Source organism: Salminus brasiliensis, chromosome 14 (assembly GCF_030463535.1).
Source record: "Salminus brasiliensis chromosome 14, fSalBra1.hap2, whole genome shotgun sequence".
NCBI classification, from domain to species: Eukaryota; Metazoa; Chordata; class Actinopteri; order Characiformes; family Bryconidae; genus Salminus; species Salminus brasiliensis.
This window is the reverse complement of record NC_132891.1, coordinates 6,481,303-6,504,385: the sequence shown is the minus strand read 5'-3', so window position 1 is coordinate 6,504,385 and position 23,083 is coordinate 6,481,303. Positions and strand designations below refer to the sequence as shown.

The following is a 23,083-nucleotide window of genomic DNA, read 5'->3' as shown; positions in this document are numbered from 1 at the left end:
GGCTGCCCACCGCTCTGGGTGGGGAGTGTGTGTGTTCACTACCACAGATGGGTCAAATGCGGAGGACACATTTCGCAACTCACTGCCTGTAACAGAATTAGTAATTGGGAGAATAGCAGCAATAGCATGTCAGACACTGCTGTATGTAAGGGAGGTAAAGCAGGCAGGAAAACGCTCATGTGAATTGCATAACCCTGTAATGTTATTTTTCTGCCTCAGTCCACATGCTTCTTTCGCTTGCGATGCCTGTGTTCTGTCGAGCTGTGCATGCACGGACCCACAATTGTGAATGTTTGCAAGTGTTTTTCATGATAATTCTGTTTGTCTCATTTCACCTCAGTTGCCTATGATTTACCCAGAAAGTGACTGACGAAATTCAAATATCTTTCCTACTCTTCTGCTGGGAGTATCCTATGATATGATGCTTTTAGCCCATTTAAATATTCTACCTACTGGTTTATTTATGCAGCTTTAGCTAAAACTTTGGAGGCTTGCTTTGGCAAGGTAGCACAATGCCAATTCTCACATAATGATGCTTTAACCCAATATTAATTCCAATGACTTTGTAATGGGATTTGCTCAAGCTCATACAGATCTCAGATCTTGTCAAGTGTCCACATACATTTGTCCATATAATGTGTATGTAAATCTACTTTTAGTGCTTTTAACTTAAGTGCAAGTCAACAGTTTCTCTGGGTAAAAAGGACAACAGATCTGCATCTTAATTTGCAAACTCACTCACTACAATACACAACCATGGCTCACGGAAAACTCACTACGGACAATAACGAAAATATTTCTTTTTAACTCACACATACACTCACATACAGATAAATATGTACATATGTATACACATATATATATATATATATATATATATACATATATACACACACACACAGCCACGCACTATTTCATCTGTGTATATATATTTGTATATTTGTATTTTGTTTTTTTTTTTGCTTATATTTCTATATTTTCATATTTTTATATTTTATTCTTTAACTTAAATGTAACTTATTCTATTTTTTTCCATTTTATTTTTCTTTTGCACTTTTGCACTTTACTTCATTAAGTTAAGGTTTAGTTAAGTTATAATGTAGATTTTTATTGTATAGCTTGATGTGGGCAGACTGTCATAAAAGCATTTCACTGCAAGTTATACTGTGTATGACTATGTATGTGACAAATAAAATTTGATTTGATTTTGATTTGATTTTGACAAACTACAATTCCCAGCATGCACCTGTGATCCGCTTCTGTGCACGGGATACGCGCTGTGAGTTCCCTGCGAGCCTGTTGGGGGAGTGAAGGGCGCGTAAGCTGCGGAGTGAGCGCCGTTATTATGGTATAAATACGGGGGGCGCCCCCGTGCACCCAATATTACAGCACGACGCGCCGCGGGTGCAAAGCGAGCGCACGAGAGCGAGAAAGAGAGAGAGAAAGAGAGAGAGACAGTTAGAGAGACAGACGGACCAGCAGGAGAGAGAGAGGGAGAGAGAAGGAGGATTAGGATGGTCATCAGGGTTTTCATCGCCTCGTCGTCCGGCTCTCTCGCGGTGAGTTGGTGTGTTTTCACGGCACGTTGTTAACTGGCACTCATTCAGATCAGTGGATTTACTAAAGTGTGTGGTAAAACTGTCTGTGTGTGTGTGTGTGTGTGTGTGTGTACTGTAGGTTGTCCTGAAAAACAGGTAAAGCTTCATACAGATCTGCGTAATTAGATGTCTTCATAGTTTGTCAGGTGATTAATGAAGTATAGTTGGTCTTATGAAGGGGGTTAGGTGTGTGTGTGTGTGTGTGTGTAGCTTTTTATGGGTCCAGAGGTCAATATAAATAATAAAAAATATGACAAATATGCTTAAAAACAGGTTTGTTATTACTATGTTTTATTAAATATTACTGTTATATAATAAATATATTAATACTACTGTTATATAATAAAGTATAATTTATTTAATTTGTGTCCAATTAATTTAATATGTCCAATTATTTGTGGACATCCCTTCAAATGAATGCATTCAGCTGAAGTTGCACTCATTGCTGACACAGATATGCAAATACAGACACACACACACACACACAGCTTGTCTAGTCCCAGTTGAGAAGTACTGCCAATAGAATAGGACTCTTGAGCAGATAAACCTGATGAACCTATTGGCACTATGCCTAATGGGCAAGGTGTGGGCTACAGAGATATACAGCATCCAGCATTGAGCTGTGGAGCGGTGGATGATGGCACTCGAGTGCTTTTGGGATGAGTTGGCTAGCTGTGGGTGAGGTGAGATTGGGGATCATTCAACATTCTGACTTCACGGAACGCTTTTGTTGCTGAATGCAGTCAAATCCTCACAGCAATGCTCCTCCAAAATCTAGTAGAAACTTTTCCCTTTGAGACAGTTACTTCAACAAAAGCAGGATAAACTCTTTTTTAATGCTTTTGATTTTGGAAGAAAGAATGAATGAGCTGGTGTCCAAATACTTTTGTCCATGTAGTAGTTATTACTATCACTATTAATATTGTTGTTGTTTTTGTTTCACAAAATTACAGCTTTATGAAAAGGTTAGGACGAGCAGCTGTTTAGTTATCACTCTAAGCAAAAATGGTTCCCTCACTTGTAGTGGAACCTTTTTGGTGCTATGTACATGTTTTCATTGCATTAATAAAGAACACTTTATACGTTCAGAAGGTTCTTTGAGTTGCGATGGTTCTATGCAGAACATTTATCTTTACTAAAGAACCCTTGAAAAAACCTTAATAATAAATTAAAATAAATAAAATAATCAAAAAACGATCACAAACTGCAGTGTGTGTGTGTATATGTGTGTGTATGTGTGTGTGTTAAATTCAGTAAATGCCCCCAACTCCCTTGAATGGCTCTTTACATGCTCCACTGGGCTGTGCTCATGCTTATGGCTCTCCTGCTCCTGTACAGTGTGTTTCATTATGTAACCTTAGACACTCGCTTTCGCTTATAATCTCGCTCACTCTCCTTTCTGTGTCGTCTGCAATTGTTTGCTGGGCCATCATGGTTCAAAGACTCGCCGTGATCTGACGTGCCGGCCTCCACTCTCTGCTACTGTGGATTACAGTAAGCAATAAACAGCGAGGGTGGCCAAAGTGCATGTTTACTATACAAACCAACATTCTCAACCTTCAGCAGCGAAAAAACACAGGCCGTCGGTCCAGCTCAACCTAAATGGGCTCTCTCCTGCCATTTAGCCTTCATGATCAGGACAAATGTCCTAGTCCATTCCTCTTTTAGACTTGAGAGTAGGGATTATATTCCTGTTCTGTAGTGGAGTGCCCCACCCGCATTGATTTTTAGACCTCTCAAGACTGAGCTGAGTGGTGAACGACGGCGTTATAGGCTGTGAGTGTCTGTGAGGCTCTACATCACGCTTGGTGGATGTGTTTGGGAGCTATTCCTTTAGTTTAAAAGTTAAAGGGGTATAAAAACACTCTGGTATCTGGTATCGACCAGAGGAGATTTAGGTATCCTTTTGGTCTTGGTTCCTCTTAAGGTTTCTTGCTTTCGATCTGAGGGACTTCCTTTCCTTGCCACTGTCGCCTTTGCCTGCTCTAAAGAGGCTCAAACAGGGGTCTATGTAAAGCTGCTTTGTGACAACATGTGTTATAAAGAGCTTAGTTTGCAACATTCACTTCCATTCAGTTTTACTCCAGTAAGAAAGATATTAAAATGCATTATAAGGGACAAAAGTATTGGGACGCCTGTTCATTCATTGGTTCTTCCAAAATCAAGGGTATTAAAAAGAGTTGATCCTGATTTTGTTGGAGTAACTCCACTCTCTACTGTCAAGGGAAGAAGGCTTTCTACTACATTTTGGAGCATTGCTGTGAGTATTTGATTGCATTCAGTTACAAGGGCGTTAGTGAAGTCAGGATGTTGGATGATCACCACCCCACCTCATCACCAAATGATCCTAAACATACTGGATGGAGCACCACCATCATTCCAGAGAACACAGTTCCACTGCTCCACAGCTCAATGCTGGGGGCTTTATACCCCTCTATCCCACACCTGGCCCTGCTGTATTACCTATTACTGTCTTACCTTGCCATCTAACATTCCCACGTGTCTGCTTCACCGGAGGTTCAGAACTCAGCCATTTCTCTGTGTAAGGACGCTCTGGTGCTGGTTTCCAGGGCTTATGGACGTTGGAGTTTTAGATTTAGCGCCTTTAACCACAGACATAGATCCTCTTTTTTGGATATAATGGCCTAGAGCACTTCAATCTTTTTGTGTTGGAAAGCTAGATAGCTATGTTGTAAATAGTGTTAAATAGCATGTTGGAATGTTGGGTTAGCATAGCAAGCTACTAGGATACTATGATCAGCGTCCACAGCAGTAGCCTCCTTCAGACTGCATTTACTTTGAATGCGATACATCCATAAACCATGGAAAGACCAAGGACTGAAGAAACTAACTCTTGAAAGTGGGTGTGGCAGAATGAGGTGAATAATGGTAAGATTAGCTTCTTTAGAAAACCCACACAACACAATGTCCGATTTCACTGATAAAAGGGAACGATCGATGCTCTATTGCAAAACATAATATTGTAATACTTTGAAATATCGATATTTACTGTATGGGTGTAAATGTGCTGTTTTTTCTAAAATGATAAATAATTAAATAAAAGTGAGCATTTTAACAGCTTAGTTTCCATATATGGGATGTGGAGTGAATGGGCACTGTATCTGCTCGTGGCCGGAGTCAGGCTGTTCTTGCTGGTTATCAGATGGAGAGGTTTACAGTACGGTTGCTGTAATGGGGGCGGCATTAGTGGCCGAAATGAGTAATGCACTGATTTCCACTCTGTCCGTATTTCTACAAAACGCGGACTTGTTTAGTCAAGGAGTTATTTTTAGACCTGCATATAAATTCTGACTCTCTCTCTCTCTCTCTCTCTCTCTCTCTCTCTCTCTGTCTCTCTCTCTGTCTCTCTCTCTGCCTCTCCCAATCTTCTCCTCCCCCACTTTGTATCTCTGTCTCTCCCTCTTTTAATTCTCTTTCTCTTTTTCACTTTCTGTTCCTTAGGCTCTCTCTCTCTGTCTGTCTCTCTTTCTGTGTCTTTCTCTCTCTTTTTCCTCTCTACTTCTCTTTATCTGTCTGTCTCTCTTTCTGTCTCTCTCTCTCTTTTCCTCTCTACTTCCTTTTATCTGTCTGTCTCTCTTTCTGTCTCTCTCTCTCTTTTCCTCTCTACTTCCTTTTATCTGTCTGTCTCTCTTTCTGTCTCTCAGGTGTTTGAATGACAGCAAAGTTCTGATGAACAGATTAATCATAGTTTCGGCACAGACTAAAGTGTGTATTTCTGTCCGTCTCCCTCTCTTCTTTCAAAATTCAACATTTAAGACATTTGAGTAGCTTTATTGACATGACAATAACACTAACAACAGAATGTATAATGAAAGCAATAATTATGAAGCAAAAAAACTTCCAAAAATCTTTTTAGGACAAGGAAAAAACTGGGAATGTCCAATGGAAGTCAATGTAAAAAGATTTTATTCAGAGTCATTGTGGAGCGTTTCTATTCAATGTAAAGAAAAACAAAATTAGAGATACAAGGTTTCTGTGTGGTCACATCAATATACATAAAAAAAACTTCAGTAAAAGAAAAGAATAACAACTGAAAGTGTTTCTGTAAATGCTGAACAGTGAGATAGGGTGAGGTAGGTCGTCTCTGTCTTTCTCTCTCTCTCTCTCTCTCACTCTCTCTCTCTCTCACATACACACACACACACAATAACTTAATAAATGAGGAACTGGTGATTAAGGAGATGTAATTAGATATGCCGCACACACATACACATGCACACACACACTCTAGCACTGTAATCAAATCACCATCACAAAAATCTGATATCTGCATTGTCAGGCTGTGTGTGTGTGTGTGTGTGTGTGTGTGTATGTGTGTGTGAGAGAGATCTTTCATCTCTGACATGTGTATGTTGGGTGTGTTTTTGCAGGATATGTGCAGGGGGGGTGTTTGAATAAAGAGGGTATGGGTGAGGACAGTTGTTGAGAAGAGGCAGCTGACATTAACTGTAGAATGAGAGAGAGAGAGAGAGAGAGAGAGAGAGAGAGAGAGAGAGACAATAGGAGAGAGAAAGTGTATATATGTATATATAGCTATATAGTGAATGATACTGTTATTGGTTTCAAAGTATTGCCATTTTATATTTTACAATACTCTCAAAAATCTACTTTTAATAATTAGTTCACATGTAAAGATTGGTGGTAGACAGTGGTTCCTTTTGTGTTGTGCTTAAACCCCCCAACTGCAAGATGGCAGTGTTGTGCTCTCAGATCCCACTGTTCTGATTGGATAAAAAGTCAGTTTTTTTTAGTTAGATTTTATGCATATGATGGTCTGTTTTTTATACTATGACAGTTGTCATAAATTTTGATCGTAACCCCTGTAGCGTGATATATATCCTGTTGTCAGGCTATTGCCAATGCACAGCCTAACAGTTATGTTCTCTAACTAAGGCACTGAATATGTTTTCCCAGTGACAGTTACAGAGTTACAAGGCGAGAGAGAGACAGAGAGACAGAGAGATAGATAGAGAGAGAGAGAGAGAGAGAGAGAGAGAGAGAGAGAGAGAGAGATGTGACTAAGCAGATTATGATCATGTGAGCATAGGTGAAAACTGCTCAGTGTCAAACTGTTGAATGCTTCTAATCTCTTTTGCTGGCAGTGCTCTATCTATATGCAATACACAAACACATGCACACACACACACACACAGACATCAAAGCATTTAACTTGGTCTTAAACCTGACTTCCAGTATTATATAATTAATACTGGAATTAATACTAATTATATAATATATTTATATAAATATAATTAATAATATTTATGATTCCAGTATTCTTTTTACTCTTATCTTTGTCTCTGTGGGAGTTTTATATATACAGTTTACCTCAATAAGCACTCAGAATTCAGCAGCTGCCCATTAGCTTTTATTTAACCCCTTGAACTAGAGCTGGGCGCTATGGAAAATTGATATCACAATATTTAAAGACATAATTTACAATATACAATATTTATTGCAATATATTGCAATATTAATGTATCAACAGCGTAAACTTTGTAAAAACCGCTATACAAATACTGTCCCACACTGAGTACTGTGATTTTTACTCAAAATATGCTGCACTCCATTCAGTTTAATAAGACTTTCACGTGCAGTTAATCAATATTCACGGTACACTCATAAAAGCATATCGTGTACCACGATAATGAAATTCATCACAATACGATAAAATATTGTAATATGGGACATGGAGTCCATGCCTCGAATGGTCAGATCTGTTGTGTGGCACAACAGGGACCTACTCAATATTAGGCAGGTGGTGCTAATGTTACGGCTGATCAGCAAATAATGTACGTAAACAGGAAATGTATTTTGTTTTTTTCTATTTCTGTAGTTTTCTGTGCACAGTGATAGAGGACCCACATTCTACTGACTGGTCAATTGCTTGGTGATAAACATGCAGCTTTACAGCACTCATCATTCATCCTGACTGAATTACCTAACCCAGTTTGTGTTCCTCATTGACCGTCTGGCCTTCGTTTACAGCTGATGTTGTCTGAGACAATAGAGATTTCCAGCAGTTATTTAGACAGCAGACTGAGCTCATGGTGTTTATTTTTTGTGTGTATGCCGATATGAATGAAAACAGCCTGATATCTGATCCTGTTGTGTACTGTTATGTTTTTTTATAGAGGATTTTTTGAAGAGGTTGGAGTGGGGCCAAATGGGTTTTTAAAAAGGGGTCATGTACAATAAGCTGCAACCCACCATCTTTATCTTCACTCTTTTGTTTTGCAGATAAAACAATAGCTACATTGTGTGAGTGTGTGTGTGTCTGTCACCCTGTGTGTGTGTCTCATGCAGGAGAACACCAGCTTTTGTTCTGTGCTCTATTTAAAAATGGGGAATTATTCCAACACACACACACAAATGCACACATAAATTATGACAGCTATAGATAGATGCTGCAGACAGATTTGCTTATAATGATATACTTATGACCAGCTTGCAAAAATGTAATATGTGTGTGTAAGTTGTGTGTGTGTGTGTGTGGGGGGGGGGGGGGGGGTGGTCTAGTGACTGTTTAGTCCTACTGGCAGTGACCAGCAATGCAGACTGCACTGTCAGCAAAGACAGAGAGAGAATTAAAGAACGAGAGACATGAATGAGACGGGGGGAGAGCAAGATGACGAGAGTGAGAGCAAGAGAGATCACAGGGAAAAAAGTGAGGCAAAGAAAGAGAGAGAGACTCCATCTCCATATCCATCTACCACTCCCTGCTCTCTCTCTCTCTCTCTCTCACATGTACTGGATTTTTTTCCAGACATGATCAGGACACACCTCTGCTATTAATGCCTCACCCTGTGTGCATATGTGTGTTGATTTGTGGAGGAGGCACAGGAAAATGGATCAGTATGTGAACCTTGAGCTGTCTGTGTGCGACCATGGTTTATATCGCTACTAATCACTGACTTGTTTCAGAATAGCAATAGAAGACGTCTGAAGTGTAAAGCATTGTGAATGTTGTGTTTCTACATAATACGAATTGGATGCAGATAGTTCCAGTTTCTTAATAATCATGTGATATAACAACATCCACAAATATGTACTTGAAAAACATCAAATATATTGCCATTAGGCCAGAATCCCCACATTGGTATAAAAATATAGACTAGAATACCCATATCTGTATTGGGTCAGAATGACCATATCAGTACATCCTAATAGTATAGAATCTATTGTCTTGGAACCAGAATTCCCTCATTGGTGCATTAGGCCTCAATTCCCATATCAGTGTATCCTAGAAATGTGAAATATATATTGCCATTATGCTGGAATACCCACATCTGCATTGGACTAGAATCCCAGTGCATCATATATAAAATATATAATCTATATAAAAATATATAGAATATTTTGTAATTAAGTCAAATCAATTCAATCAGGGCGAATTGTCATATCAGTGCATCCTAATAGTATAGAATATATTGTGATGGAATGAGAATTCCCTTTTTGGTACATCAGGCCAGACATCACACATCAGTTCATCCTAAAAATATAAAAAATATTTGAGAATTCCCATATTGGTACAGGGGGGCAGAATTCCCATATCAGTGCATCCTAAAAATATAGAATTTCCAGAATTTCCTTATCAGTGCACCAGGCCAGAATTCCCATATTGTTGCATCCTAAGAAGAAAGAATATTTTGCCATCTGGCCAGAATTCCCATGTCGGTGTATCCACACTGACAGCATATTTGATTTGCAGTACCTTAGGAGTTAATTCCCATATAGGGGCATCACTAGTGCTAATAGCACGGAGGAATCACATAAGTAGAGGAAATTTTCAGAAGCTGACTTTTCCTCTTTTGCATTAAAAGGTTAAAAGGTTCAAATGTTGGTAAGTATCCAGCGCCAGACAGTTACTGATAGCTGGAACTGACATCAATACCAGCTTTACATTCATTTAAGCCACCCCTGTGTGTGTATTTGGCTTAAACTACCTGTGCTGGATCTCAGCAATGTTAACCCTTCAGTGAAATATTCCATTTGATATCCTTTACAACATGTAATGAATATAATACCATAATATATCAAAATACAATACTGTAGCAAAAGAAGCTTCATTATGTACACTTTATGGACAACTATGGAACTATTGGGACATCTGCTCATTAATTTTGTTTTCTAAAATCAAGGGTATTAAAAAAATTATTTTGCTTGTTGGAGTAACTGTCCAAAGATAAAGGCTTTCTACTATATTTTTGGAGCATTGTTATGAGGATTTGATTGCATTTACAGACAAGAGCATTAGTGAGGTCATATTCTACTGGCAGTACTTCTTGATGGGGACTAGACAAGATATGTGTGTGCATTTGCACATCTGTGTCAGCAATTTAAAGTAAATTTAAAGTAGTGTCCACAAACATTTGGACATATAGTGTAGCAGTTATTCATCCCAGTTCAGAGATTTCTTTACAGCTCTTATTGTGGCATTGTAATATCGTTGCTACCCCCACACCATTTTATGCACATGCATTAACTCTCTTGTGAATAGGTGTGTGTGTGAGCATAGAGTGGTCATTGTATTATTGTGTGTGCACGTTTGTGTATCTGTGTGTAGTCCAGCTGCTTCCTGTCCATTTTCCCTCAATTAAGCCCTTAGCAGGGATCAATATGTTCTTGCTAATGGTAACCAAATAATCTCCCCCTGATCATTAGTCATCTGTATATTGTTTACAAACAAACACATGGACACACACACACCTGGAGTCTGAATTATCTGGTAATTTCTAGTCATGATTCTTCAAAGGCATCTGAAATCTTATATTTTACCACAATTGTTGAATTTGACTTGATTATTATGATACAACCGATACAAAATACTCAATACTGAATGATCAAAGTGGGTTTGAGAACTGTTTGTTATTCATTCTGACATTTCAGAAGCGTGCACACATGAAAAATGCACATAATTACATTACCTCAGAGCATTTTATACCCCTGTAAGTATTTTATATTAAACCTGGTCCACTCCATGCTGCTCCTCAGGTAAAGAAGAATCAGCAGGCCGTGGTGGGCTTCCTGGAGGCAAACCGGATCAGTTTTGAGGAAGTGGACATCACCATGCTGGAGGAGCAGAGACTGTGGATGTACCAGAACATTCCAGCTGACAAAAGACCAGAGAAGGGCAACCCACTGCCCCCTCAGATCTTTAATGAAGCCGTCTACTGCGGGGTGAGTGTGTCTCAAAAGGCACTCACACACTTATCAATAAATCATCACAAAGTCATCAGTAAACCACGCACTCATCTGTGAACTGCTTGTCATTGCTTCCATATCAAAACTTAAGAAGGCAGAAATAGTCCAAAATGACCCAAAATAAAACATTACAGCCGTATACATTATCATATACATTATACATAATAGACATTATGCATTATACATGTTTTCCCCTCTACTGTAAAGTAACCAGTTCAGACATATACGACAACAGCTAGGTGGAGGAAGAAACATTGGGACCCATCGACCTCTGGTCACAAACACTTTACATATATTTACTAATTAATGGTATAAAATCACAAGTCCATTGTTATGCACAAGTTTCTGATTAATGTTGCTATTCTGAACAGTAGTAATAATAATAATAATAATGCTGAAACAGTCCCATCATTTATCCAAACTCTGGTACATCAGGATGACACAGAGATGTAGTTTTGAAGTAGTTTGAAGGTGTGGGGTGTAGCAAATGCCGGGAATGTAGGGGAAATCTCAAAGGTCAGTCTTCCATCAGCCAACCCAGAATAGAGTAAAGAGATTATATTAGTTCTGTTTGGATTTATTGAGAACAGAGAATATGAAGATTATTACATTACATTTACGGCATTTAGCAGACGCTCTTATCCAGAGCGACTTACAAAAGTGCTTCGCTGTTTACTCAAGAATAACCTCAGCTAGTTTGAATAAACTAAAGAAAATCAAAAATACCCGTAAGCTTAGACACTACTAAACACAAGTCAATATGGAGACCATAATACTCTACTCTTTGCCCAAGTACTCTCAGAAGAGGAGGGTCTTCAGTCTGCGTTTAAAGATAGCGAGCGACTGACTGTTTGGACACCCAGGGAAAGTTCGTTCCACCACTTCAGTGCAGGACAGAAAAAAGTCTGGACGCTCGTCTTCCGTGGATCTTAAGGGATGGCGGGTCGAGCCGAGCCATACTTGAAGCTGAAAGGGCTCTTGGTGAGATCGGCTTTTGAACATTGCCATCAAGTACGGGGGGCTGGTCCATTCCTGTCTTTGTAGGCCAGCGTCAGGGTTTTACATCTGATGCTGGCAGCAGCTACAGGAAGCCAGTGAAGAGAATGCAGCGATGGTGTGACATGGCTGAACTTAGAAACGTTAAAACGTTGAAGACAACCCGTGCCATAAATTATTAGAGTGTGGCTAGCGACTCCAGCAGACCTGGCTATAACAGCCTAGCTTAAAGGAGAGAACCAGAAGGTAACACAGACATGAACACCCTGAAACATTGGAATCCTTGCGCTCCACCGTCAGCAAACATGAGTGATCACTCAAAAATGTTGTATCTCCAAAATGGCAACTTTCAGTAGAAGAAATAAAAAGCTTCTTAGGAGTCAATGCATTCCTATTGGTCCATTCATCATGGAATTTAGATCACAGGCACAACTGGCAAGTCAAAAACTGAAAATTGGCTAAATTAGTGATACAAGTGTCAGGGCAAATATGTTAATACGTGTAGCTAAATCTCAAGAATCAATGAGAGCAAAAGAACCCTCAGTACCTAATGAGCCTAGAATGGACTAGATTTGACTGAATACTTATTGAAGATCAATATATGGAGGTAGTAATCAATGAAGTGTGTTTAAAAGTGTTGATTATCTGACATTTGTCTCCTTATCCTCATCCCAATACTGTCGAATGTTCATCTTTCTGGTACATATTTTCATCAGAGATGCTGCACAGATACTTTCTGTACTGGACTTCCACTGCTTTTTAGCCAGTGTGTTTTTTGTGATCCAATCACATGATCACACATGGTATTTCCTTCCTGTAGTTGTGGTGTTCATTTTCCAACCTCTGTTTTGACCATCCATTCAGTTTTGATTAGTTTTTGCAGTGACACACATACTCTCTCTCACACACACACACATATGGGACCTCCAGTTATTATTCATGCTCGTCTTAGTGCATAAACAATATGTCCAAATGTTTATAGACACCCCTTTTAATAAATGCTTTCAGCTACTTTAAGTTGCACCTACTGCTGACACAGCACTACACACACACAGCCTGTCTGCTCCCTGTAGAGAAGAAGCGCCAACAGAATATGACACTCTGGAGCAGATGAACCTATTGGCACCATGCCTAATGCCATGCCTGGGGTAAACTTGGGCTCCATCCAATACTTTGAAATGAGTTGGGGAGTTGAAGGTGAAGTGGGGTGGTAATCATCCATCATCCTTACCTAATTTATGTTGTTGTTGCTGAATGCAATCAAGTCCTCACAGCAGTGCTTCTCTAGAATTTAGTAGAATGACTTCCTTGGACAGTAGAGACAGTTACTCCAGCAAAAGCAGGATAAACTCTTTTTAATATCCTTGATTTTAAACAGAAACAATAAATAAGCGGGTGTCCCAATACTTTTGTCCATATAGTGTGTAATAATGTGTCTGTGTCTGTGTGTGTTATGTATGAGGCTTCAGCTGGAATAATGATGTAAATGAGAGTGTGGTCTTTTGTCCCAACAGTAAGCTTTACATCAAACTCTGACCTGAGATTTAAAACTTCTGTTCATGAGGGTCAGTGTGTGTGAATAATGTTTGTGTGTGTGTGAATGACCAGTGTTAGTTGGATTTTACATTGTATATCCCTCTACTGTAATGTCAGTTCCTAGAGCCCTGCCTCTCAGACCATTTGACCAATCACAATTTCTGACAGTTTCCTTTTATATTTTTGAATATTTGTAATAAATCATATTTTAATTATTACATTTTTTATAAAAAAAATTTTTACTGCACAATAAAGAGGTAAACTTGTGATTTCTACAGTGATAATTAGGGAGGTGAACGCTTATTAGTACTATTTCCCATAAAGTGACTCACACTTTCTGTTTAAGGAACAGAAAGAAAGAGAGAAAGAGAGAGAGAGAGCGAGAGAGAGAGAGAGAGAGAGAGAGAGAGAGAGAGAGCAAAATTTCCATTATTGGAGTGTCTGTTTGCACTAAGAGAAAACTAAGAGAGAGACACATCCACTATATGTCCAAATGTTTGTGGCCCCATCTTCAAACCTAGAAATACAGATTTACCACCTCTAATATCGATACGTCAGCATGGATACGACCAACCCTACTTTCCTCATTACTCATGACTTTCCTCATGAAGCAGCTCCTCATGCTTCACTGTCCAAACAATGACAAAAAACAGAACAAGCGTTAAAACGCCAGAACACAAGAATATGAGATTCATCATATCCCTTTGGTTCCATTCTGTGTTTTGTTCTTTCAGGATTATGAAGATTTCTTCCAGTCTAAGGAAACCAACACAGTGCTTTCATTTCTCCGCCTCAGCGCTAAGCCCTCAGTGAAGGTACAGAAACACAACACACACAATCACACACTATTGCTTGTTGATTTTAAAAGGAATGCTCATTAAACTCTCCTGTTATGTTCAGCTGGAACAGCAATATTATCCCCAATGTCAAATGAATCCAGTGCATGTGTAACCATCAGAACGTAGAATATTATCTCCATAAACATTGTTTTTAGCTCAATAAATAATAATAATAATATTAGCCCCTTAAAGCAGAAAGGCTTATTACATACTAATGTTGGTGTATTCTTCAGTAACTACAGGCACTTCTGTTCAAACTGGTGGGAATATTCTCTAGTAATAGAAGATTATAATAACACTTTCGGCCTACAGGTGGCCCTAGGCTGTTTAAGGAGTTCATTCATGAACAGTGTAGTGAACTTTTCCACCATTTCACAAAGAAACTGCTGTTCTCTGTACATTAGCAAAAACTGGACATTCAACACATTTCATTTATTACATGTTTTATTTATTTATTTATTTTTATTATTGAGATTTTGTTGGTCTTGATGGTTTGGCATCTCTCAGCCCTCTATTGTCACTGCTGGGTCAATTTTACTCCAGTATTTTTAATTCTAATAAATTAAATATTTATTCATTTTTAACAGAATGGGTTAAAATCTTTGTTGTGTGTCTACTTGTCTTTATCTCTTTATCATATATTACTTAACTAATATTAAATATTAGCTAACAAAAATGTAAAGAAAATAAACTGGGAACTAAACCGGATGATACAGGTTTAGAATAATCTTTATCTTCAGTAAAGAGAGAGGTCAATTAACACTGCACTGTGTGTTTACTCCTGTTTATAGATAGAGGAAATTATGAATGGGGCAAATACTATTTTACAGCACTGTATGTTAAAGGCTGCAGTATGCAAAAAGCCCTCTAACCAATCACAGTGTGTTTTATTGTGGGCCATTCCATCTTGACCTATCACTGTCCTGGAGGAGAGTTTCTATGGGTGTTTTCATGTAATTCAACTAAAGTAAAGTATAAGTACCAATTGATCCATGTTTATGGTGGGTAAGCAGTTAGAGCACCAGGCTATTGATGAAAGGGTTGTGGGTCCGATAACTGCCCCAATGGCTGCCCACCGCTCTGGGCACGTGTGCTCACTGTGTGTTTGATCACTAGTGTGTATGTGTGTGTTCACTGGACGGATGAGTTAAAGGGGGAGGCCAGATTCCATCTGTGTCCAAACACTAATGGGGAATAAGGTTGTCTTGTCTTAATATTTAGCCCATGTTTATCTTCCCTTCCACACCCACTTCTCACTTTATACAGTCTTGTTCTCCAGCAGTTTTCCCCTCTCCTGTCTTGTGTGCTGGATTTATCCATATTCAAGGGATGCATTTTTTTTTCGCATGATCAGCAGAAGAACCAAATACTAAACAAAAAATAGATGGAAAATGAATCAGTGTCCTCGCTATGCCCGGATGACAGATTTGAACCTTGAAGGCTAATAATACTTTATGCTGTTGTAGCGAATGTCAGCTGACCTCATATGAAAAGGCAATTATCAGCAGAATTTAATTTCCCACAATGCATGCACGCCCATAGCCTGGCTCTGAGCTTGGGAATAATCTGATTATCCGTCCCAAGAGAAATGTAAAGCCACACAGCACACCAGCATCAGTTAACTAGTCAGTATGACAGTGTAGATCCAGTATAGCATTTAGAAGATAAATTTGACTTTAGGCATACCGTATACACAGATGGCTTATGGGGATATGACAGCAAACTATGCACAGAAGATTGAATATGGATGAGAAGCTTAAAGAAGTGCTGAAAACTGAAAAGAATCCTTCTGGTAGATTCTTTAATGAAATCATATAGTTTGAAAAATTATGGAAACAGTGTTAACGTGTCAAAATGAACATGGTTATATATGAGTGCTCTTTCAGCCTGCAAGCACTTTAACCCCAAACATTCATGTTAAAGTAAAAGTGTGTGTTGTCACTTGAAGAAGCTCAACATGGCGACCACGGTCATGACCATCTGGAAGCAAACGAGTCACTGCAGCCTTCTACAGGGTATATATGGTAACACTTTTATTTTAAGGAACAGAAATTAGAGGAAGTCCATCAAGGATGACCCTCATTTTTCAATGTAGCCAAGCATTCACAATAAACAGGAAAATAAAACTTATATTTAATAAACTTAAACTAAAAGCAGTGGAGGTAAATGAATAAATTAAAAGCTTTATGATGAAAACAATCAAGATACGAGTAAATAATATCATAAAATGAACAAATTGGGATGTAATTAGTTAAAGTAAAAAAAAAAACATTAAATCAGAAATAGGAATTAATAAACATAAATATACAACAGAATTAGGAGAAAAAAGTTTTTTTTTAAATAACTACGCCAACGTAAGATTTTAAAACAACCAAAAAAAATTATACAATTATAATCTAAGGAAAGTAAGATTAAAGACTAATATAATAATACTAATAAACATGATAAAAGTAACAACAACTTTTATCAAGTAACAACAAAAAGAATAAGACTAAGAAAAATATGAAAAGTGGAATAAAATAAGATAAAAAGTGATTAAAGAAATTTGACCACAAGAAAAATGCAGGATATGATCCCATTAAATGCAGCATGTTTTACCCTTTAACTCTGTAACTCTGACACTTCTGCAGGATTCTGAATCCTAGGCTGTGAGATGAACATCACTTGAACTGAAGCACTGTGGATCTGTATTGTGATGTATCTTTCTGCCCGAGAGTGTGACGCCCTCACTGCCAGCCGTGCTTTTGCCAAACCCCCAAACCTGCTGCCCACCAGCCGAGACTAATTACTCTCAGTGGATTATAGAGACCTATCCTGACCTGATGATGTTTATTTCTGATGCTCTTGTTGTTGTTGCTGTTGTTTTTTAATGTTTGTATTGTTGCATGACCTGCTAGTCCTATGATGATCACACTGATACAGCTTGTGTTTGAAATACTGTATACGTCGCTATCCAGTGTATACGTCGCTATCCAGTGAAAAACCTGTATCTCCAAAATGATTACTTCACGGAAAGAGGGCAAAAATGCTCAGAACTTTGGATGGAAGTTAATATAAAATAAGAGTTTATTCCAAGTCATTTAGAGCATTTCTATCGGTCTATTCATCCGGAATTATTAACACAGTTTACAGAGCAGCTCCAGGGTTCAAACCACAGAGAAAACTAAAAACTGAAAAAATGAACATGCATGTTTTTCATTGGACAGCAGTGACCCATGTTTCTGTGTCTGTCTGGGGTACAGTGATCCATGTAAGCTGTTTGTAAGCATCTACATACCTTATATGAGTTTATCTGTGTACTGTACCTAGTAGGTCATGCTTTGCGTCTTCTGTGTATGAATAATTTGAAGTGAATTCTAACATGAGATAAACCCACCGCTGCCCACATTCTGACATTGCAAATGTTACTAGGTTGGAAAAACTTTACCGAACTGGCACAAATCCCATTCAACAAAATTGAGAATTGAGATTTTTGCTAATGCACAGTAATGCTTGTCCCACCTGGCAACAGTTGCTTGGAAGAAACAGTCATGTGGATGGGGCATGTATAGATCAGTTGAGCGATTTGAGCAAAGCATAGCCCTGTAAGTGTGAATATCTATGTGTTTGTATGAATGATAGTCAGTGAGAGGTAGATGAAACTCCTCTGTGGAATAAGGAAAGACTGAGGCGAACAGGGAAACAGCCTTGGCTCCTGACGCAGTGTTGTCCTTTATAAAGCTTTGAAGCCTAATGTTGTTCAGGCCAGAGGCCCAGGGCATGATCCTGTACAGGAAACACAGAATCAGAGCAAAATATGCATGCATTGACCTCGCCTCTATGTTTCCACTGCCTACACCCCTGCTGCGAAACTTTGGTCAGGGACTACCACAGCTCTCCACACTTTAGTGTTTATTCTGTTCAAACAGATCACATTCAGCTGATGAAAGACCAGGGGTCGGGTTCAGAAAAGCTTTCCTTTAATTTAAGAGAAATCTCCCCAATAATGTTCAGAAATCTGTTCTTGAGAAAAGTCCAAATAAAAAGTATGTGTCTGTTAAAGTGCAGAATTGTTCACAGCTCTGCTCTTATAGTGATGGATCCCAGTGTCCTCATAAACTGAACACATCCCAAATAGGAAGACTGTGTTTGGGCCTAATTCACCAACCATTCTTGAGAAGAAATTTCTCCTTAAAAACTCACTTGCACAGTTTTCATAAAGATTTTGACAATCACCAGTGGTTTCTTATCACTATAAGAGCAGAGCTGTGAACAATTGAATGAATCTGAAGTAGACTTTCTTAGGAAGATATTGGTGAATGAGGCCAATTGTCCTTAAATGCATTTCCCCCCTTAAAAAACACAGTTCTCAAAAAGTCTTAATATTTTTTTTAATATAAATACAATATAGAACCAGGTATTAATAGACCTTACACTTACACTTACGCAGACCTTCAAAGTCTTGCATCATTTTCCTGTCGTCCGTATGTCCAAATAAGAGACGTCTGGGTCTATGTTGTTTTTGTCTGTGGGAAAACTAAATGACGTACTTAAAATGTACCCTTCTGTGATAAACAGTTAGGTTCCAAACATCATACAGTTTGTTCTGTACATGTTTTCCACTGAATATCACTGAATTACAAGGTAATTCATCAGTCGATATAAGCAATCCCAAGCAATTTTTTTTCCTATAGAGTGGGACTTTTGCCACTGCTGGTAGACCCGTATGACCGTACGCTTCCATACACCTGCAGGTTTAGCTACTTCCTTCACAATTTGGTCTTTGGCATGCCCGAATGCATTCACTCCTCTTAGCCAATAGCAATAACATCTGCTTTGTGATCCATTTTTCACACATGGAACAAGACATTCACTGCATTATACCACCTCTTCTCAATCTATGAGACCAATCATCCTCATGCAGTGCCATCTGCAGGAGCCTGAAGTTACTACCACCATAGGCAAAGTGACTAATTTTATGTCTGTGGGGCTTATGAATGACTCTAAATACACACTATTAAAAAAGGCTACTATTACACTTCAGCTCTATTATGTAACAGCACTGTTACTCAAACTTTAGGATTTTCTTGTCAGCATCTTTTTAAACACCATATTTAACAAAGCCTGCTGGTTTGTTGGTGAGGTTGACAGTCATATAATGTCATGTAAGTCAAAACACATCAGATTTTGAACACTTCTCTTTCTCACAGGGTTCAATAGCGGGTTCAATTTCAGAACTTTATTAAGTTTTTACAGAACAAACTGCTTATATACAGAGTTATTTAGGCACAATGCTGGCTGTAAAGTAACAATGTCCTCGGAGAGCTGTGTTCAGATTTTTTAGAAAACTGATCCTTTCAGAAGCTTTGTTGTTAACACTGCCTTTTCCATTGCGAGTGTCTCTTTATGAAGTATATCTATGTTGTTCTTTCTGTGAGCTTTTCTGACCCCTCGTAACTCTGTTATCCACATGTGAACAGTGCATGCATGTAATGTTGGGAATACTGTATCCTTACACTGAATTGAAATCAGAACCGGCCTCCTCCAGACGTGGGCAGCATCACACTGTAGCTTGGTTTAGCTCTGGGATGGAGCACAGTGAGTGGGGAACATCAGCAATGTTTGTGGACCAAATAGTCTTAGTATTAGTATATACACCTGAAAGTACGTCAGATAAATATGTACTGTGTCCATTTTTGAACCACGTGTTTAAATTTTGATATCACAACAATTGTGTTATTAATAAGGGAACATTGGTATTCAGCCTATGTAGCATAAGGTCAGTTACCACAGAGAGTAATTTTCATGTTTCCAATTAGTAAAAAAACTAAGAAAAGAGGCTGACTCAGCAACACACTTATAATAGAGCCAATGGTACAAATGCTGAAGCAACTATTGGCCTATTGGCTTCTGTTATGAAATTTGAGTTAACAGGTTTCCTATTCTTTTCTAAGGCAAATGCATAGACATGATTATCTGTGTTATTGTACTGCGTCAAACTAGCCAGGTTTCCGCCCAGCTGTTGAGTTAAATCTTTAATTATGCAAATGATGATATCATGATTTAATAGTTAAAATAAAACCCTGAGAGATATGGAAAGGTATTTTACAGCATAAGACGGGGGAAGAAAAAAATACACTGACAATCATGATGACTGAGGAAATGCCTCAGCAGCAGGCCGCTTATGATATACAGTTTTTTATTCAGTAAATGCTTTTCTATACAGCATTTCGCAAAAAGATTCATCCACTTTGTGCAAGCCTTTGGCTCCCACTACTGTTGGGGAGTGTAATTCACTTTTACTCCTCTGCTGTAAACATAATCCCCTTTATGGACAGCTGTCACACAAGTGCATCTGTAGAGATACAGAAGCAGCATTTGAAGGGAAAGAAGCATGTGGACTGAGGCGGTAGAGGAGCAATGCACAGTTCTGACGAGAGGTCTCGTGTAGCTCCACCAAAATTCCACAGTGCAGTAGCAGCGTTACCGGGCCGGAGTGGCAATGACAGAGACGCTATTCTCCTTCAGCATAATTGTGAAGCTGCTGTTTTGGGGGAAAGATGCTACATAATGTTGCTTTAAAGCAATGGTTGATCTTTTATTCGTTATGCTAGTATCCACATACAATATGTTAATGGAGACCTTGCTGCTGAAATAAAGAGATGGAGGTCAGGTTGACTTATGCTGGGATGTTCGATTAGTGTAAACAAAGCTCTTCCCAAACCGTGTATGTGCAAACAGGTCACATGTCAATGCAAGTTTCCGAAGGGTCAGCCTCTCTCTCTCTCTTTCTCTCCTCACTGCCTCGGTTAGACTCTCTCAGGTGTATGCACTAGCATGTTTGATGTAGCACACTGTGATGCCTAAAGACAATGAAACTCGTGTTCATGTACAGGAGAATATATCCTACAGCTAAACTGCTTAATGTATCTGTACACACACACACACACACACACACAACATCTCTTTTTCCCTGTCTTTGTCTATTCCATAACCATCCCACCCCCCCTCCTCTGTTTCATTAAATGATTCCACATGAATGAGTTCTGCGTTAATACATTAACACACAACGCACACACAGACTCACACACTGCTCTCTAGCTCTCCAGCCTCTGTCTTCCTTTCACACTCTCTGTCTCACACACACGCACACACACACACAAAGGCCTACTTAAACATTCCTCTTTCTCAGCAGTAGATGATGTATGTTCAGGTTTACAGTTGTCTATTTTTCACACTAAATCTCTACGACTCTAATAAAGATCAGTGTTTTATAAAAATATTCTCTGCCCATGAATGCTTGATGAATTTACAGTTTGTATTCCGGAAGGCTTTACAGGGAGCTATTAATGTAACTATGAAGGCTGTGTGTACACCGATCAGCCATGACATTGAACCCTAACTGCCTACCAGAACCAGAAACTTTTGTCCATGGGTTCCATGTTGGTCCCACACATGTATGCCCACCAGAGTCAGTAATAGGAGGGGTAAAAATTGTCCCTAATCTGGGTTGTACACTGTACATGGGGCCTAGATGGGACCCATGTCAGCTTAGAGTGGGCTTGGGAAGCCCAACTGGATCCCAGTAACAACACATATACAAACTCACTCATAGCCCATGCCCACCTGGAACCTACCTGGCTCATGTTCCACCCTATGTGAGCTCCACGTGATGGGTAATATTGTGGGGCCTCCATGGATATCATCAGTGAGCCTTGGGTGCCCATGTCACTGGTTCACTGGGTTTTCTTCTGTGAAGCACTTTTGGTAAGGACTGATCACTGCATACCGGGGACACCCCACAAGACCTGCCTGATGTTTTGGGGATGTTGTGACTCGGTCATCTAGAATATCACAATTTGGATCTTGTCCAAGTGGTATGCTTATTTTTCTTGTTTCCAACACATCACCTTCAAGAACTGACTGTTTATTTGCTGCCTAATATGTAGCTCCAGGTGCCATTGTAACCAGGTAATCAGATTCTAATGGTATGACTAATCAGGTATACATTCAGTCAGGTTAATTCAGTGCATTATTTTGTTTAGCCCAATTCACATGTGAAGATTGAACTCTATGCCTAGTGATCTTGTACATGTGGTTCACTCAACATCAGCCTAAAGAGGAAGGAGAGCCAGAGAGTGTGAGAACATGCCGTTGGTGTTCTAGCACCATAACCCTAAATTAGGCTGTCTCTCATTTGCCAGCAGAGGGCAGGATTGGGGATTTTAACACCATAGCCCAGTGGTTTCCAACCCTGGTCCTGGAGGACCCCCAGCCCAGCACATTTTAGTGTTTACTCTGCTCCCAACACACCTGATCCAGCTAATCAGCTGTCCTTCCTGTATTTCCTGAGTTGAAGGTAGAGTGTTGGAGCAGAAAACCACAAGGACATGGGGTCCTCCAGGACCAGGGTTGGAAACCACCCCCATAGCCCATAGAAATATTAATATTTGTACAGTTAAATCAGTAAGTTGTAAACAAGGTTATTCAGAGTGGTTTGATTTGAAGTGGTACAGGGAAACTTCCAGGTCAGAAGTTTGTTTCCAGCTGTGACGGATGAGAACCATTGGTTCTTTATGGAAAATGGAAAATACAGCCAATCCAAAACAACCTGTGAGCCTACACTTGTCTTCTGGGTTCTATAGGTAGAATCATTTATTTCAGTGATGTCTGGTTCCTGACATCACTGATGTGAAAAAGTCTGACTTGGTAAGTTTCTTCAGGACAGTGCACATCAGATCACTCGGGCTGCATCTTAACAGTTTTATTTGTTTGCTAGTTTAATTATTTGCTAATTGTTTTTGAAAAATTCCTGGAATTCCCTTTTAAGCAATTGTACTCCATTCTACTAAAGAACTATTTAGTAAATTTAGTTTGTCAAAAATAGTTAATACCTGGCAGAATCAATAA

The 23,083-nt window shown here is 39.1% G+C and overlaps 2 protein-coding genes across 2 annotated transcripts in view; both read left to right on the top strand.

Annotated features, from left to right (window-relative positions):
* rps12 (ribosomal protein S12) overlaps positions 1–23,083 on the top strand; it is an 86,059-nt gene that overhangs the window by 49,339 nt on the left and 13,637 nt on the right. The gene's annotated exons all lie outside the window — the stretch shown is intronic.
* On the top strand, positions 1,308–21,453 carry sh3bgrl2 (SH3 domain binding glutamate-rich protein like 2). Its single transcript, XM_072697160.1, has 4 exons — positions 1,308–1,559; positions 10,614–10,799; positions 14,090–14,170; positions 16,825–21,453. Exons 1-4 carry the CDS (start codon positions 1,515–1,517, stop codon positions 16,837–16,839), a joined length of 327 nt encoding a protein of 108 aa, XP_072553261.1. The 5' UTR covers positions 1,308–1,514; the 3' UTR covers positions 16,840–21,453.